The sequence below is a fragment of the Ovis canadensis genome, chromosome 3 (assembly GCF_042477335.2).
Source record: "Ovis canadensis isolate MfBH-ARS-UI-01 breed Bighorn chromosome 3, ARS-UI_OviCan_v2, whole genome shotgun sequence".
Lineage (NCBI taxonomy): Eukaryota > Metazoa > Chordata > Mammalia > Artiodactyla > Bovidae > Ovis > Ovis canadensis.
In genome coordinates, this window is record NC_091247.1 from 91771376 (window position 1) to 91791427 (window position 20052).

The window sequence follows — 20052 nt, forward strand, 5'->3', positions numbered from 1 at the left end:
TTTTAAATTTTAAAACTCTAAACTATTTAGAATTTGTGTAAAGGAAGATGTACTTACCCTAAACTGTCCATATAATGATATCATGGAAAAGAAAAGAACAACAGCCAGAGGACCCCAGAAGTCAGGATTGTCTCTCACCACTTGTCTATTAAAACCAAGTGATGGCATTGGCATCAAAACACACCGAATTTTGTAGTAAATATCCTTTAGATCAATATCCAATTCTTCCCTATAATTTTAAAATGAGAATTCTTAGAAGGCACATACTTTTGAATACTGAGCCAGTTGTAAAAGAATTTAAGAAAAGTTTAAATATAACAGTAGTCTCCACAGGTCAACAAAACATTTGCATCTGAAGTACATTTCCAAGATGTACATTTTCAACATCTCTAAAGTTGGGATACATCTCACAATAGCTGGTGTCTTAACAATTGTTGTCAGTCTGGCGTGAGGCCAAGTGCTTCCAAGATCTGCTTTTCCTTTTGCCAGTCTCCTCCAGGCACTACCAATTTGAGACGTTAAATAAAATTCTTCTCTTGAGAATTTTTGGAACCATAGTCTGCAAGTCTATATTCTCATAGGAACTTTTTCTTCCAACACTTCACCCAGTGCCAAACAGACAAGCAAACTTCCTCGGTTTCTCTTTTTGCATGACTGATCATTTCTCCTTTATCCTTACAATAAGGAGATAAGATAGCCCTTTAATGTTCTAGCTTTATGCTGTCTTAGCCACTTTTTCTCTTTTATTAATAACTGTAAAATAACTGCATCTTATAATCTATAACATCTTAGATTTGATGAAATTCAGTATATTAACATTAAGAAACAGAATGTTCTTAGTACCTGATCTACCAATAATTACTACAGAGAATAACCTGGTAATGCCTTGATTTTACAATGCTATAGGTTGTTCTTAGGGGAGAAGGAAATAGCAACCCACTCCAGTATTCTTGTCAAGAGAATCCCGTGGGCAGAGGAGCCTGGTGGGCTGCTGTCCAATGGGTCGCACAGAGTCGGACACAACTGAAGCAACTTAGCATGCATGCATGCATTGGAGAGGTAAATGGCAAACCACTCCAGTATTCTTGCCTGGAGAACCCCAGGGATAGAGGAGCCTGGCGAGCTGCCGTCTGTGGGGTCGCACAGAGTCAGACACGACTGAAGCAACTTAGCAGCAGCAGCAGGTTCTTCTTTCCAAACTGTTAAATTCTTCACTTTTCCCCCTCTAAGTGATACATATGCATGCTATTGATTCTTTACATGTGCTAAGTTGCTTCAGTCGTGTCTGACTCTGCGACCCTATGGACTATAGCCCGCCAGGCTCCTCCGTCCATGGGGATTCTCCAGGCAAGAAAACTAGAGTGAGTTGCCATGCCCTCCTCCAGGGGATCTTCCCAACCTAGGGACTGAATGTCTCTTACATCTCCTGCAATTGGCAGGGGAGTTCTTTACTACTAGCGTCACCTGGGAGCTCAAGGGATACATAATCGCTTAAAAATCTTCAAGTACTATGAAGAAGGTGAAACTATCCCTGTAGTCCTCCCAGGGGTAGCTTGAGAATTGCTATATGGGAGAGAGTTTGGAGAGGTAATCTTTTGGGAATTCTTAATTTGTCTTAAACGTAACTTTCAATGAGTTAAAAATATTATTCATTATTCCAGTTTTACTAATTACAGGTGACCTTGAACAGTGTGGGGATTATGGGTGCCACCCTCCATCAAAGATACATGTATAATTGTGACTCCCCCAAAACTTAACTGCTAATAGCCTACTGTTGACCAGAAGACTTAGCAATTACATAAAAAGTTGATTAACACATATTCTGCACATCTATATTTTATGCATTCATGATATTTCTAGGCTACACAGTTCACCTGCGAGTTTTTTTTGCACTACTACAAATCTCAAAAAAATTTTCCAGTGCAAGTGCTGAAAATAATCCATGTATAAGTAGACCTACACAGTTCAAACCTCAGTAGTTCAAAGGTCAAATGTACTAGCAAAACTGAAAATAGCTAAAACTTTTGACCAAAAAGGTTAAGGTTTTCCATACCTGTCTTAAATAACATGAAAGAATATAATCATTTCACAGACCAGCTCTAAAATCCAAAAAATATATATTATTTTTACATACAGGAGTGGCTTGTTATCTTCAGGGTCATCATCTTCAACTTCCAAAAGCCAGCCATATCCTCTTTGTCTCAGAAATGTTGTGGCTGTAGATTCTTTGATAAAATCTCCACCAAGGTTTAACTTGACATCTGGGGGTGCTATTGAACCACTGAGATCTTAGGAGAAAAGACGACAAAACTCTAAATCAAGGTAAAATGTGTAGATCTTAACCAACATAAGCAAATATTCAACTAAAAATTGTCATTTGAAGATCTCTAAGTATGAACACCTGCTAGTGCATGTAATTTTCATATTTTATAGTTGCTAGTATTAAAAACAAGACAACAAACACAAAATGGGAGTCACTTATGCTAAGTCCCGTGTCATCAAAGCAAAAATTAATTACAGTTTTGGCTTCTCCCAGAAACAGAATCTTAAAACTAGGGAGTCAGAAATCACCTGGTCATCGTGAGTGAGGTAATCTGCCTGAAAGACCCTGCAATCTCCTAAAGGAAAGTGACTTTGCCATAACTAACCCACTTCCAGCTAACACAACTTCCTTTCCCTGCCTCCTTCTGCTTAAAGTCTTTCATTTTGTACAGCCCCTCAAAGCTCCCTTCTATCTGCTAAATGGGATGCTGCCCAATTCATGAATCACTGAATAAACCAATAAAATCTTTAAAAGTTACTCAGTTCAATTTATTTTTTCACCAATAGATACCTTCACTTTTATTTTTACAAAAAATGAAAATCAGAGTAGTGAAGACATATGAAAGATTTCACATCTAATTAGCTAACCTTGTACTAGAATCTAGACTTGTTAATGGTAACTTTAAATTTTAAATGGAAGATATAGAAAAATAAATATATTACAGGATATCATTTTCTTTTTTTGTTGTTGTTTGGTACATTGGTTGGTTTGGTTTTGGCCACACCTCAAGGCTTGTAGGATCTTAGTTCCCCTACCAGAGATTGAACCCTGACTCTGGAAGCAAAAGCATCAAGTCCTAATCACTGGACTACCAGGGAATTCCCAACAGGATATCATTTTGAATTTCCATCATTATGTACATTATGTGCTTCAGAACAAAGTGACTACATACATTCTTTTTAAAGGCACTGCATATTTATATATGTAAACCAATAGATATTATTATTTGCTAAAGGAAAACCACAGATAATTTCTCCTACTTTTTCATGTACTTATTAATATTCTTTTTTTTTAAATCATCAACTATCTATGCTAAGTGCTTTATATATTAATGCTTAGTTCTGGATAAATCTAAGTAGTAAGAGTTCCCTGATATTTCAGCTAACTTTTTTTCTTTATATAATTACATCCTTTATCTTTAGTTTTGGCAATTTGGGTAAATTCTAAAAAGCAGTCAAGAGATCCTGTTTATCCACATAACAAAATAAATCCATTCACAGTCTGTACCAGTGCCTCAGAGGTTACAGATAATCACAGCAGTACATGTATCACATGTTCTGGTCAAAAAAAAAAAATGGGAATAGGGAAGGACTTGCCTGGGGTGATAAAGGAACTAACTGAAAAAGACATCTGTAGGACCAAACATCATGCACTAGTCAACAATCATCAATGCTGCTACCTAGTCACATGACTGGAGTGGTCCATCAAAAAACAATTTTGGCAATAGCAAGCCAGAACACTCACAACACAGACTCTCCTTCCCTGGAGACCATATACAGTAAAAAGAAGAGCTTAATTTTGCACATCACCCTAAATTTTCTAGGTTAGCTTTTGAAAAATGCTATTTTAAAAATCTGACTTAAAACTTTAATCACTGAGGGGCTCAATTATGGGAATAGTGTGGGGATCATGGGTGCCACCTTCCATCAAAGATACATGTATAATTTTGACTTCCCCGAAACTTAACTACTAACAGCCTACTGTTGACCAAAAGACTTAACGATTACATAAAAAGGTGATTAACACACATTCTGTACATCTACATATATTTTATGCATTCATATTTCTGGTTCTGACAATTCCTGCAATTGTCTGGTTCTGACAACTCCTGCAATTAATCATAATAAAGTTTGTATTCTGAAGCTAAGTTCTAACTTAGCTACTAATTAATACAGCAAATTATTAATGCTTCTGGTCTCCAGTTTCCTATTCAAAGCTCTTTCCATGTTTAATACTATATGACTCTAAGAAGCTTTTAAATGGGAGTTTATTCAGCTAGAGATAAAATCCAAGTACTTTTGAATGCACTGTCCTTCCCTGCTTAGGCTTAAAAAATAGTCTCTGTAGATGCTGCCATAGAATCTTTTGATTAAAATACTCTCTCAAAATTACTTTCTGCTTCATCTTACTCTGAGATGAAGATGAAAGAGTTGAAATTTAACTAAAATTCTACTTCCAACAGGTACAAAGAGTGGTTTTTTTTTTTTTTTTGCTTTAACAAGAAGATGATTTAGATCAGGAAGTCATTAGTACAACAGTGACATGAAAGGTTTTGGAATTATGAGACAGGAAAGGACCTTAACAACTGTTTCCTGGCCTCTTGGAAAGACTGCACTTAAAGTCCTTTTCTAAACCAAAAAAAAAAAAGCTATATAAATCCTAGAGCTAAGGAGTGCTGTGAGAAACAATTGTATATGCTTAGTAGTTTTTCATAGCATGGATGCAGAGCCTCAAAAAGGCACCTTTGGCTTACAATTTGGTAGTGTTTTCCATTCTAGGCAATGTAGAAAAACATCATGGACACATACAGGACAATGCTAGAAACAGCAGTTTGACACATCACTCAGTTTTCCCAAGATACAAGTAGATGTGAGTACAAAAAAAGCAACAGAAAAGTTAAAAATAAAAAACTCAGTAGTTATCCTAAAACATGAGCAAGCTAGCACATAAAACACATCGGAAAACAATGAGAAATATTCCAAATCACTCCAGGAGCACAGCTGTCTTGCATTAAACCAGAATAGAAAGAAGCTAGCTTGATCAACTCCAGCATAGGTATCCAGAATTACAGAGCTTCCCAGGTGGTGCTAGTGGTAAAGAACCTGCCTGCCAACGCAGGATACACAGGGACACGGGTTCGGGAAGACCCCCTGAAGTAGGCAATGGCACCCCACTCCAGTATTGTCTGGAAAATTCCATGGGCATAGGAGCCTGACGGACTACAGCCTACAGGGCTGCAAAGAGCTGGACTCCACTGAATGACTGAGCACATCTACTAGAATTATAATGCACTCATTTTAAATTAATTCTTTCTTTGTTGTTGTTATTTAGTCCCTAAGTCATGCCTGACTCTTTGCAACCCCACGGACTGTAGACCATCAGGCTCCTCTGTCCATGGGATTTCCCACCCAAGAATACTGGAGTGGCTGCCATTTCCTTCTCCAGAGGATATTCCCAGCCCAGGGATCAAACTTGCTTGGAAGGCAGATTCTTTACCAGTGAGCCACCTGGGAAGCCCAAATTCTCTCTTACTACACTATAACATTCTTGTCATTTTCTAAGTAAAAAAACAACAAGAATAATAATAAATGTAAGTGGATTTAAGAGGAAATAATCTTTGAAAGAAATCTCAAAAATGTTTCCTTTGCTTGTCTGGGCTCAGAGTGAAGAAGAATATCAATACATTTCAAATTTTATTGAAAGCCACCTGGAAAAATGGCAGAACAAAACTTAATGGTACTTCTCCCTCCTTTTCAATTCAATTCAAGTTGGGTTGAGGAATCCTTTCTCTGAACCTTCTACTCAGCCTGAGAACTTTACTTTGAAGAATTTGGTCGGTGTAGTATGATGGTATATTCAGGATGAAATTTACTGCTGATCTGCCCCTACGAAAGTTCTAATTTATGAAAGAAGAGTAAACTGCAATGAACATGAATATTTTGTTGGTACTTGCCAACTTCTTATATACGTGAATAAGCATTTTCTTACTTAACAAGCAACAAGATCAAGGACAAAAAAATTACTCCATTTTATTTGAATGAAAATGAAATGAAATCCATGTGAGCTTAAATCTAAACCACAATGGACTATCTGTGCAGCAAAATAAAACAAGCACATGTTTCACACTTAAGGGATAAATTCCACTGTTCCATTTTAGTTATAAAAACATTTTAATGCACATATAGTTCAATGAAAGAGCTCAAGAAACCAAGCAAGTACATAATGGTTTTATAATAGCAATGGCAGCCCACTCCAGTATTTTTGCCTGGAGAATCCCAGGGATAGAGGAGCCTAGTGGCCTGCCCGTCTATAGGGTCGCACAGAGTCGGACACGACTGAAGCGACTCAGCAGCAGCAGCAGACTTCCCAAGTAGCTCAGTGCTAAAGAATCCGCCTGTAATGCACGAGAAAGGTTCAATCCCTGGTTAGGAAGATGCCCTGGAGAAGGAAATGGGAACCACTCCATTACTCCTGCCTTGGAAATCCCACAGACAGAAAGGCTGGCAGGCTACAGGCCATGGGGTGGCAAACAGTTGGGCACAACTTAGAAACAACAGCAACAATAGACCTATATTGGAGCTTGATTATATTACTCCATAAGAAAAAATTTTAAAGCCTTGCATAAAATTATGTCCTAGGTAATATTTTCATTCATATCATTTTGGTTTACAATTTTAGTAGCTTTACTATTTGAGGCAAGAGTACTGGAGTGGGTTGCCATTTCCTTCTAGAGGGAATCTTCCCCATCCAGGGATTGAACCTGGGTCTCGCACATCGCAGGCAGGTGCTTTACTGTCTGAGCCATCAGGGAAGCTCTTACTGTTTGATACTACTAGTTAATTTTCATATTGCACATAATATTAATTAAAAGAAATTAAATCTCCTGAACCTACCTTTAGAAAAATTAAATCTCATGTTGGCAAACCAGCTGTTGCTGTTCAGTCACTCAGCTGTATCCAACTCTTTGTGACCCCAGAAAAAGACTGTACCCAAGTACCGCATTTCAGACTCTCTTTGTTGACTATGAGGGCTACTCCATTTCTTCTAAGGGATTCTTGCCCATAGTAGTAGACATAATGGTCATCTGAATTAAACTCACCCATTCCAGTCCATTTTAGTTCACTGATTCCTAAAATGTCAATATTCATGCTTACCATCTCCTGTTTGACCAATTCATTCATGAACCTAACACTCTGGGTTCCTATGCAATACTGTTCTTTATAGCATCAGACTTTACTTTCACCACCAAACACATCCAAAACTGGGCGTTGCTTCTGCTTTGGCTCAGACTCTTTATTCCCTCTAGAGCCATTTCTCCACTCTTCTCCAATAGCATACTGGGCACCTACTAACCTGGGGGGCTCATCATCCAGTGTCATATCAGCCTTTTCATACTGCTCATGGGGTTCTCAAGGCAAAAATGCTGACATGGTTTGCCATTCATTCCCTTCTCCACTGTACCACGTTTCTGTTAGCTAATCAATTAGCTAACAGAAACGTATTTCATTTGCTTTATGCGTCTTTTAACTCCTACTCTGGAATAATCATAGCTCCACAGGAAGTAAGGTCTGATGTGCCCGTCACCCTGTTTTCCCCCAATGGCACCATTACATCACTATCAAAACCAGGACACTGACACCGAGGCAGTCAATACAACTTATTCAGATTTTACCAGTTTAAAGAGCACTTATTTGTGTTTCTATATGTATTTGTTGTTGCTGTTTAGTTGATAAGTCACATCCAACTTTTTTGCAAGTCAGACTTTCACCACCAGGCTCCTTTGTCCATGGGATTTCCCAAGCAAGAATCTAGAGTGGGTTGCCATTTTCTTCTCCAGGGGATATTCCCGACCCAGGGATCAAACCCACGTCACCAGCACTGGCAGGCAGAGTCTTTACCACTGAGCCACCAGGGAAGCCCTGTACGTGCGTACAGTTCTATGCAATTTTACCGCATTTTAGATTTGTCTGCTGCTGCTGCTAAGTCACTTCAGTCGTGTCCAACTCTATGCGACCCCATAGACGGCAGCCCACCAGGCTCCCCCATCCCTGGGATTCTCCAGGCAAGAACGCCGGAGTGGGTTGCCATTTCCTGCTCCAATGCATGAAAGTGAAAAGTGAAAGGGAAGTCGCTCAGTCGTGTCCGACTCTTTGCCACCCCACGGACTGCAGCCTACCAGGCGCCTCCGTCCATGGGAGTTTCCAGGCAAGAGTACTGGAGTGGGGTGCCATCGCCTTCTCCGTAGATTTGTCTAGTACCTTACAAATTTAAAATTTATGAAAATAAATGTGAATTTTTTAAAAGGTAAATCTTGCATAACTACCTTTTTTCCCTCCCCAAGAAAGGTTGAGTCATTTTCAAATAGGAAAGGAAAGCTAATTCTTGCACCCATTATGTATCATATACTGTGTTTCATGAGCATACTGTATAAAGGATATTTGTGATAATACCTACATGGATATAATGTTTTTAAAAATAGGAAAGTAGGAAATTTTTTAAAAGGTAAAACTAAAGATTCCTCTATCAACACTACTAAATTGTATTAGAGATGGTATCTTTTCTGGAGAGGGGGAATATCACACAAAGTAGGCTAAATAGTTACCTTAACAGATTAACAGAAAATTGCTGTTTACTCAAAAAGAGCATATTAATACAAAAATCACTGCATCGTATGTCTGCAAAGTACTGATCACAATCATGTCCTAAGGGCTGTACTGTTTTATATAGGAGGGTCTCAGTCTGTTTAGGCTGCTATAACGAAATACCATAGACTGTGGCTTGTAAACAATAGAAACTTGTTTCTCACAATCCTGGAGGTTGGAAGGCTAAACAAGGTGTCAGCATGTTCAGTAAGGGCTCTCTTCTAGCTGGCTGACTTCTCCTTGTGCATCCACATGGCAGAAGTGGGTAGGGAGCTCTAGAATCTTTTTTACAAGAGCACAAATCTCATTCATGAGAGCTCCATTCTCATGATCTCAGTTTCTCTTCTGTAGACTTTAATCAACTGTCAGCTTAACATGTCAGCTTCACACTGTAGCTATTTCAAAAGCATCTAAAACTCAATATTCCAAAAGTGAATTCTGGATAAGGTCTTCCTCTAGCTTCTTATTTCAGAGAATAGTACCACTATCCTATCCAGCATTGTAAACCAGGAAGAAGTCTGATTATCCTTGACAGTCTCCTTCATTCACATGCTTCCCGCACCATTCAACCACCACTAAATTCTATCACTTTTATCTCCAAATATTTTTTGAACCTGCCCACTTTCCTCCATTTCTACCACCAGCACCAATCTAGTGCAAACTACCATCTCCTGCCTGCATGACTGCAATGGTCTGCTAACTGCTTTCCCTAATTATTCTTTCAATCCATTCTCACCTACAGTCAGGACGACCTTTCTTGAATGCAAATCTTTCACTCTCTAAAATCCTCTGGTGGCCTCCCATTGCTTTTTCAGCTAAATCTAATAATCTCCACATGCCCTATCCACTTCTTCAGAACAATTTTCTGTCTCCCGCCCCACTGTGACCCTATGTTCCAGGCATTTTAAGCCGCTCAGTTTTCTGAATGAACCAAGGTCCCTTTAACCTTAGGGACTCTGTATCTGGTTGTTTCCTCCAACTTCAGATAATTAAATGCAACCCATTCTTCAATTCTATGGTATACTTATTTAGGAAATTTTCCATGATTTCCCTGACTAGATAACATTCCTTTCATAGTCCCCTTGGCTTTTCCTCCACAGCACTTATTGTTTATAATAATATATTTGTGTGATTATTTGGTTAATGTCTCTAAGTTCTCTGATGGGAGAAGCTAAGTGTCTTTCTTGTCCTTTTGTTTTGAACACGTTAACTCCAATACCTGTTACAGAGCCTGGTCCATAGTAGGCAGCCAACAAATGTGTGCAGGTTGGATGAATTAATTAATGGGAGGGCACACAGCAGCACAGATCTTGAAAGAAAGTAATAAGAATGTTGAAGTTGCAAGCTCAGTTTCAAAACTGAAAGTTAAGGGAAAGAAGACTTTTTGCAGTGTATTTTGGTAACACTGTAACCTGCAATAACATGAAAAATAAACCATGTATCTAATGAACTGGAATGTATAAAAAACAATAGAAGCTATATTAAGAAAAGACATTAGGGCTTTCCTGGTGGCTCAGTGGTAAAGAATCTGCCTTCCAAAGCAGGAAATGGGTTTGATCTCTGGTCCAAGAAGATCCCACGTGCTGTGGAGCAACTCAGCCCGTGTGCCACAACTACTGAGCCCACTTGCTGCAACTACTGAAGCTTGTGCGCCCTTGAGCCCACGCCCCACCAAGAGAAGCCACTGCGACAAGACGCCCATGCACCATAACCAGAGTAGCCCCCGCTCACTGCAACTAAAGCCCCTGCATCAACAAAAACCCAGCACAGGCACGAAAAAAAAATTTTTAAGGAAGAGACATTAGAGGGTTTTAATAAAGCAGATATACAAAATTATATTTGCACTCTGTAAACACAGTCCTTAAGCAGGAAATGGCAACTTATTCCAGTATTCTTGTCTGGGAGATTCCATGAACAGAGGAGTCTGGCAGGCTATAGTCCATGGGGTCGAACAGAGTCAGACATGACTTAGCGACTAAACAACAACAATAAACATAATTTTAGCTAGACTATGGAGGAGTGATTTAAGGGGGGAGAGATTGAGGAGGAAGTATTGTCAGTAAAGAACAGAGAAGAGAAACAGAAAGGACTTGAACTAAGGCAATGGAGCTATTCCGCAATAACTGGATGATCAACTGACTATGAGAAGGTGAAAGAGAGACTGGAGACAAGTTTCTGGACTTTGGCAAGAGGAACTATATCACAAACATTAACTCATTTTCTCTTTAGTACTTGCCTCATTTTCAACATTGGTTAAGTAATCCACCGATAAATATTTATGGCTTACTTATTTCTATAAGCCCTGAGAGTGATATAAAGAAGTAAGCTACTTCAAACAGTTTAAAACCCAATTGATCATATATCCAAACAATGGACTACTATTCAGCCAGAAAAGGAATGAGTTACACATACTGTAACATGAACAAAGCTTGAAAGCATTAAGCTGAGTGAAAAAAAAAGACACAAAGGTCACATATTGTATTATTCTAGTTACATGAAGTATCAACAATAGGCAAATCTCTAGAGTCAGAAAGTACATTAGGAGAAAAAAAAAGAAAGTAGATTAGTGGTTACCAGGGATTAGAACACAGGGAGGGAAAGGAGTAACTGAAAATGAGTACAGGGTTTCTTTTTAGAGTGTTGAAAATGATACAAAATCCTACTAGTACTGTAAAACACACTCTTCCCTAGGTAAAAGACAAGGCCTATTGCCAACAGATCATAGGTGCCAGAGGAGTAAAGAGGCCTAAGTCATCAAAGAGGGGGTCAGGAGGGCCATGTGGAAGCAGACCCTGAATCTGGCATGAGGTAAGTGGATGAGCAGAGAAGGAATAAGAAATCATTTCAAAGATGGGAGAAAATATTTCCAGGGCTTAATCTCCAAAACATACAAACAGCTCACACAACTCAACAACAAAAAAACAAACAACCCAACTGAAAAATGGGCAGAAGACCTTAACTGACATTTCTCCAAAGAAGACATGCAGATGGCCAGCAGGCACATGAAAAGATGTTCAACATCACTAATTATTAGAGAAATACAAATCAGAACTACAATGACATACCACCTCACGCTGGTCAGAATGGCCATCATTAAAAGTCCACAAATGACAAATGTTGGGGAGGGTGTGGAGATAAGGTTACCCTCCTATACTGCTTGTAGGAATGTAACCTGGTGCAGCTACTATGTGAAGCTTCCTCAGAAAACTAAAAACAGAATTACTCTATGATCCAGCAGTCTCATTCCTGGGCACATACCGGACAAAACTATAATTGAAGAAGATTCACACACCACTATGTTCATGGCAGCACTATTCGCAATAGCCAAAACACGGGAACGACCGAAACGTCCGTCAGCAGAGGCGTGGATCAAGAAGTGGTATGCATATAAGATGGAATACTGCACAACCATAAAAAAGCCCGCAGTAATGCCATCTGCAACAACATGGGTACAACTAGAGATTATCATACTAAATGACGTCAGTCAGAAAGAGAAAGACAAACACCATACATTATCACTCATATGTGGAATCTGAAACACGGCACAAATGAAGCTATCTACAAAACAGAACCTGACTCACAGACAGAGAGAAGAGGCTTTCAGGTGCCAAGAAGGCAGCAGTGAGAGAGGCAAGGACAGGGAGTTTGGGATCAGCATATATAAACTATTATATATAGGATGGATCAGCAACAAGGTCCTATATATAGCACAGGGAACTATATTCAGTCTTCTGTGCTAAACCATCATGGAAAAGAATACTTAAAAAAGAATGTCCACATGTGTCTGAGTCACTGTGCTGTGCAGGAGAGACTGGCAGAGCACCGTAAAACAAATCACACTTCAGTAAAAAGTAAAATTAAAAAAGCTATCATTCCAAGGAAAACAAAGGGCAGAGACAAAGGCATGGACAACCAAAGCTAATGAAAGGCCCAGTTTTAAAGACTCTGGGAATTACCTTTCCCGTTTGGGAAACACTGCTGAGGATCCACCTGTAGATGATAGGAAACAAGTACAGATCCAGCAAAGTGGTAAGGACTACTGGATGCTGAGGAAATAGGAAGTAACAGAGATAGTTTAGCTGTGAAAGCAATGAAAAGCAGGAGTAGTCGAGTTAATTAAAAATTCTGTCAATTAGGAGGGGACCTGTGAGTCATGACAGAGATGGAAGAAACAAGAGTAGAAATACAAATTTTAAAAAATGCTACACAGAAAAACAAAGAGCAAGAAAAGCTCCAAAATAAGCAATAAGATATGGGAATAAAAGCATACAGAGGCTTATCCTAGAAAAAGAAGAAACTTTTCCTTTAAGATTTGGAAGAAAGATGGATGTTTTGATATAAATACAAAGATATTTAGGGTAGCAAAACATGAGGGCAGAAAAATGGTTACTGGTGGGTTAGACCATCTCTCTTGCTAAGCTGTCTCGTTCATCCCCTTTCCAACCACGTGCTGGACTTCTGTCCAATTTGTGTTGGCTTCAGTTCTAGTAGCACAACAGCCTTATCGTAATCAAAAAGTATAATGTAGTCATCAAACATTTATTAAGTTCCTGCTATGAACCAGGTGCTGTGCTAGGCAGTGGGTATGATACTGGTAGACAGTATAACACAGCTTCTAACTCCAAGGAGCTCAAGCTATAAATCAGCGTTGTTTCAGGTCTGTGAAGATCGGGAGGTATAAAATACATGGACTCTTACACTCAGTCATGTCTGGCTCTTTGCGGCCCAATGGGCTGTAGCCTGTCAGACTTCTCTGTCCATGGAATTTTCCAGGCAAGAATCCTGGAGTGGGCTGCCATTTCCTACTCCAGGGCATTGTCTCAGCCCAGGGATCAAACCCTTGTCATCTCCTTCATTGGCAGGCAGATTTTTTTTTACCACTGAGCCACCTGGGAAGCAATATACAGGGCCTGCCTCAGCTAATTACTGCCTTTGCAATAATCACAAGGCTGTGATCAATGAAGAGGTTAAAACTGAAAGGAGAAAAAAAAAGGCCCAGGCTTAAATTGAAGAAAGCAGGGAAGACCACTAGGCCAATCAAAGTGAAAGTGAAGTCGCTCAGTCATGTCCAACTCTTTGTGACCCTATGGACTGTAGCCTACCAGGCTTCTCCATCCATGGGATTTTCCAGGCAAGGGTACTGGTGTGGGGTGCTGTTTCCGCCAATCAGGTATGACCTAAATCAAATCCCTTATGATTATACAGTGGTGATTAATAGATTCAAGGGATGAGATTTGAGAGACAGTGTCTGAAGAACTATGGACAGAGGTGCGTTACACTGTACAGGAGGCAGTGACCAAAACCATCCCAAAGAAAAACAAAGCCAAGAAGGCAAAGCGGTTGTCTGAGGAGGCTTTACACACAGCTGAGGAAAGAAGAGAAGCAAAAAGCAAGGGACAAATGGAAAGATATACCCAACTGAATGCAGAGTTCCAGAGAACAGCAAGGAGAGATAAAAAGGCCTCCTTAAATGAACAATGCAAAGAAATAGAGGAAAACAACAGAACAGGAAAGACTACAGATCCTTCAAGAAAACTGGATACACCAAGGAAACATTTCATGCAGGGATGAGCATGATAAAGGACAGAAACGGTAATGACCTAACAGAAGCAGAAGAGATTAAAAAGAAGTGACAAGATAACACAGAAAAATTATACAAAAAGGTCTTAATGACCCAGATAATACGATGGTGTGGTCACTCACTTAGAGCCTGATATCCAGGAGTCAGAAGTCAAGTGGCCCTTAGGTAGCATTACTACAAACAAGGCTAGTGGAAGGGACAGAATTCCAGCTAAGCTATTTGAAAATCCTAAAAGATGACACTGTTAAAGTGCCGCACTCAATATGCCAGTAAATTTGGAAAATTCAGCAATGGCACAGGACTGGAAAAGGTCAGTTTTCATTCCAATCCCAAAGAAGGGCACTGTCAAATAATGCACAAACTACCAGATAATTGTGCTCATTTCACATGCTAGTAAGGTTATACTCCAAATCGTTCAAGCTAGGCTTCAGCAGTACATGAACTGAGAACTTCCAGATGTACAAGCTGGATTTAGACAAGGCAAAGAAACCAGAGATCAAACTGCCAACATCCGTCGGATCATACAAAAAGCAAGGGAATTCCAGAAAAACATCTACTTCTGCTTCATTAACTACAATAAAGCCTTTGTGTGGATCACAACAAACTGGAAAATTCTTAGAGCTGGGAATACCAGACCATCTTATCTGCCTCCTGAGAAACCTGTATACAAATCAAGAAGCAACAGTTAGAACTGGACATGGAACAACAAACTGATTCAAAACTGGGAAAGGAGTATGTCAAGGCTATATACTGTCACCTTGCTTATTTAACTTATATGTAGAGTGCATCATTTGAAACGCCAGGGTGGATGAATCATAAGCCTGGATCAAGACTGCTGGGAGAAATATCAATAAGCTCAGATATGCAGATGACACCATCCTACTGGCAGAAAGGGAAGAGGAATTAAAGACCCTCGATCAAAGTGAAAGAGGAGAGTGAAAAGGCTGGATTAAAATTCAACATTCAAAAAAACCAAGATCATGGCATCTGGTCCCATCACTTCATGGCTAATAGATGGGGGGGGGGAACGGAAACAGTGAGAGACTTTATTTTCTCGGGCTCCACAATCACTGTGGATGGTGAATGTAACCATGAAATTAAAAGACACTTGCTCTGTGGGGAAAAGCTATGACAAACTTAGCGTATTAAAAAGCAGAGACATCACTTTGCTGACAAAGGTCTATATAATCAAAGCTATGGTTTCTCCAGAAGTCATGTACGGATGTGAGAGATGGATCATAAAGAAGGCTGAGTGCCAAAGAACTGATGCTTTTGAACTGTGGTGTTGGAGAAGACTCTTGAAAGTTCCTTAGACAGCAGGGAGATCAAACCAGTCAAGCCTGAAGGAAATCAACCCCAAATTTTCACTTGAAGGACTGATGCTGAAGCTGAAGCTTCAATACTTTGGCCACCTGACACAAAGAGCCTACTCACTGAAAAAGACCCTGAGGCTGGGAAAGACTGAGGGCAGGAGGAGAAGGGGGCAACAGAGGATAAGATGGTTGGATGGCATCACCAACTCAATGGACATGAATCTGAGCAAACTCCAGGGGATAGTGAAAGACAGGGAAGCCTGGTGTGCTGCAGCAAGGTCTCAAAGAGTCAGACATGACTTGGTGACTGAACAACATTACAGCTTTTAAAGAATGTTCTTCCCTCTTTTCAACCTGAAGAACTTTTCCTTTAAACTGTACCTCATCTTTCGCTGAAGACCTCCTGATCCCTTCCTGCACTTAACCACTTCTACCTTTCAACCTCCTTTTTATAGTATTTATTATATACGATGAATTTTTGAAAATCCCTTTCTTATTAAGCCATGTTTTTGGTGTTAGGGACTTCTTCATATGCAGTCCCTCACATATGGACATACTCCCTTCATTCTACATAAAAAAACAATACTTATTTTTCAAAATTTGGCAAAATATTACCCCTCTTAAATTGTCCCTGATCTTTCAGCTATAAAAAATGTCCTCCTCTCCTGACTGATCTTTCATAATATTCTAAATCAGAGCTTCTCAAGCTTTAATGTGCTACATGAATCACTGAAGGATGATCTTCTCAAAATGTATATTACAATTAAGCAGATTATTCTGCATTACTAGCGCCCAGCAATGCCAATGTTGCTGATCTGTGGAAATGTAACAGGCAAAGAATCATTGATTTGTGTGATAAAAAATAAAGTCAAAGGGTTGCTTTAAAGATTTCTATATAATATTTTACATACGTATAACAGTATCATTGTTGCCGTTCAGTCGCTAAGCACTTCTGACTCTTTTGTGACCCTATGGACCTGCCAGGCTCCTCTACATTCTTGCATTTATACACACGCATTTCATTACTGCTTTTGGATGTTGGTTTACACCACAGACTTGAATATTCAGTCTGGATTTCATTATTCACTTATTTATTAATTTACTGGCCATACATAGCCTATGCTCTTATAACTTGTACTTATGGACCCTGCTTTTATACACATTACCTTAAGCAGTTTTCACAATATTCTTATAAGTGTGCTTTTCATTTTACTTAATGTAAGTTTACAGGAGCTATGTAATTTGGCCAATATCACAGAGCTACTGTCAGAGTCAGAACTTTAACTGAAGTCTTCCGGTTCTGAATCCAGTAAGTTCTTAGCTATACCATCCAGATGTGCTAAGTTTTGTAGACAAAAATGTCAACGTCATATGAGACAAAAGAAAGCAGAAATCATTTATTCCTTCAACCAACAATTATGTTGTGATGTTTATATTCTGGGTTCTGTGCTAAGTACTGGATACAGAAAAGATTAGGGAAGTTTCTGAGTAACAGGTAAGCAAAGTTTCAGCAAGGAAGGAATATCTGATTTCATCCTGGTATAAGGAAGAGAAACCTCATTCTAAGCATGAGGACCAGGATACACACATATATGGATACAAACATCAAAGCACATTTTAGAACAAAGAACATGTACAGTTAGTAACGATAAGTATTAAGAGACCTGAGCAGAATCTAGGACAGTATACATGAAAACATCTATAAGCTGAAAACATTCGTGTTTAGACAAAAAACATAAACACAGAAAAGCAAGAATTTACATGGCATGCTTAGGAACCAAAGAAGAGACTTGGCGTCACAGCGTGAATGTTTATGTTAGAGAACAACAGAAAATAATTGTGGGGCCAGCTGATAATGAAACGCAAAGCAGCAACAACACCGCTAACAAGTACTGAGCATTTCACTCTGCCAGATGTACTAACTGCTTTGCATCTGCAAAATGTTTGAGCACTTGGCTACCATCATTCTCATTTCAAGTATACGAAAGCTGAGGTTAAGAGAGATAGTAATTTGTCCAATATCACATGGACAGTAATTGGTAACGACACAACGGAAATCCAGGATTATATACTTTATATACAATATCCACTTTACAAAAATATGTGAAAGCTGCATCATGATTTAGTGTAAAGAAATCTGAGGAGACAGAACACTAGCTCTTAATTCCAGATCCTTCATGTGGAGGTTATTGAACTTTTCTAAGCCTCAGGTTCACTAAAACTCAGGAATAATAAAGCTCCGCAAGATTCTTAAAAAGATCAAACAAGTCGTTTGCTTAAAATAGTCTGCATATTCCAACTGTATAAGGTTATACACATGAGAATTTTATACACATATCTATCTTTGCCTATGTTTCCCTAGATATACAGGGAGTCTATACAATCTCGGAGGATATGTGGACAAATTTGAATAAGCCTTATGGATTTTACTTATTCCAGGTTTCTTGGTTTTATGTATGGAGTCAATGGATTAGTTTGCTATATTATTATCAGATTTCTTCAGTGTATTTAAGAAAGGTAATTTCTGGGGGAAGGAAGGATATGAAAACTATAAACACAGATACATGAGTTTGAACAAGCAGGCTGTGATACTAAATGACATAATTTTTTCCTTAAAGCCTGGCAAATTAAGATCACTTATTTCTCCCCAAGCACTAGGCTACCAAATGTAGATGTAACAAATTAAACTATTTTGGGTGGCCATATTTCACCAAATTTCAGTATTACATTTAAATGTATCAGCTATGTTCTCTATGATAAAATTTTTGTTTTACATTTTAAATTATAGCCAAAATTACAGTACTTTAAAAAAGATAACACTCATAAAACAAAAACGAGGAAAGCAAAACAGAAAAAGGAAAAGCAAGTTGTATTAATTAAATATTACAAAACTAGTCTTCTCAGGAAACACACTATGTCCTTCTCGTCAATGAAGTTTCTACAATTAAGAAAAATTTATTTTTTTCATATTGAACAGGTAAGTCTCGTCACTGGAAAATTACTGGTTAACAAAGTCTAACGAAAGGAGCAGAGAAAGATTTCTGTTACAAAGAGTTTGGTAAAGTACACAGAAAAGGAGGAAAACAAATTCTCCCCTACTGTAGAAAAATCTCTCTAGCTTCCTCAAAACAGTATCTGGCGAAAATCTAGAGAACCTACTGGGAACTCTAGGCTGGATTACAAGAAGTTTCAAACACATCTGGGTTTACTTCTCTGAACATTGTCAAAATACCATGAAATAGGAAAACTACGGACGTAGGCAAAATACTAGATTCCATAAAAGCCACGAACTCGAAGGAGGTTAGTACTTGCAGCGCCTCATCTACGCAAAAGTTATGTACTGATAAACAACAGAGCAACACAGCCCTCCTTCCTCATTCTCATTCTCTGACAGCGGTCCCGGCCAAGCTAACCATCCGTTTCTGAGTTACAGCAAGTCATTTTAGAAACAAAATTTTGGGTCCCGTGGGTGCACTCGAGGTGGGGGAGTCCGCCAAATAAACCTGACACCAGATGGTGTGGGGAAAGCCAGAAGCCGACCGAGTCACTTGGAAAGCTCCCCACGCCCCACCCTCGGCCACTCGGCCCTCTCGGAAGGCCCGGCAAACGCACAGGCTCGAGTCACCCGTAGGTCAGCTTCCTGTCCGTACCCACCAGGCCACAATCACCTCGGCATCAGAAAGACCCTGTCGTGTCCGCCCGGTGTCCCCCGGGGAGCCGGGCCCTTCGGGGGCCCAGTCTCACCTTCCGCGTCTGCTGAGGAGACAAAGGTGAAGTCCCCGTTAGTGGGGGTATAGGCCGGGGGCGGGCCCGGCGGCTGCATCTCGTGGCCCCTTCGAGCCCGCGGCGGAGGAGGAGGCTGCGGCTGGGCCCAGGCCCCAAGGCCGCCGCGCCGCCGACCCGCACCCGCGCCCTACGGTGGGACCCGCGAACCGGGAGATGCAGGCTGGGAGCAAGGCCGGAGACGAACGCAGCTAGCCACGAAGCTATCCCCAAAGGTCCCCACCGAAGTGTCCTCGGCGGCGACCGCCCAGGAACCACGACGCCGGCGCCCTGACAGGACCATAACAGTGACAGCGCCGATGTGATTGGCTCTTTGTAATCTGCTCTTCCATTGGCTCCAGGAGAAAGGTTCTGATTGGCTCTCCCTCTTGTTGATTGCGGAAGTTTACCCGGGACGGGAAGTTCATTTGTAATTCATGGAAAACTCTGGCGTTTCACTTTTTTCATTTGTTTCCGTCAAGTCTCCTGCCTTTCGGCTTTTCTTTATATTCTCTACTTCTGTTAAATGGGCGGAGTAAAAATTTTGAGATTTGGGAGTGTTTTTACAGATCAGCCCGGGAATATCCCTAGATTCCCTGTCCTTTAGATACTAATCTTATCTCCCTCTCTTTTTTTTAACGTTTTAATTTTGTATTGGGGTATACCAGTTAACAGTGTTGTGGTAGTTTCAGGCGAACAACAAAGGGATTC

General features: G+C 39.9%; 1 protein-coding gene across 1 annotated transcript in view; it reads right to left on the reverse strand.

The window, feature by feature from the left end:
• The window catches only part of YIPF4 (Yip1 domain family member 4), a 34476-nt gene extending 14656 nt beyond the window's left edge, over positions 1-19820 (reverse strand). Inside the window, exons 1-3 of the mRNA XM_069583616.1 lie at positions 19324-19820; positions 2135-2288; positions 58-229 (exon numbers count right to left, since the gene is read on the reverse strand). Coding sequence (XP_069439717.1) covers positions 58-229; positions 2135-2288; positions 19324-19402 — 405 coding nt within the window. The 5' untranslated portion in view covers positions 19403-19820. The remainder of the gene's footprint in view (positions 1-57; positions 230-2134; positions 2289-19323) is intronic.
• Between the last annotated feature and the right edge of the window lie 232 nt (positions 19821-20052).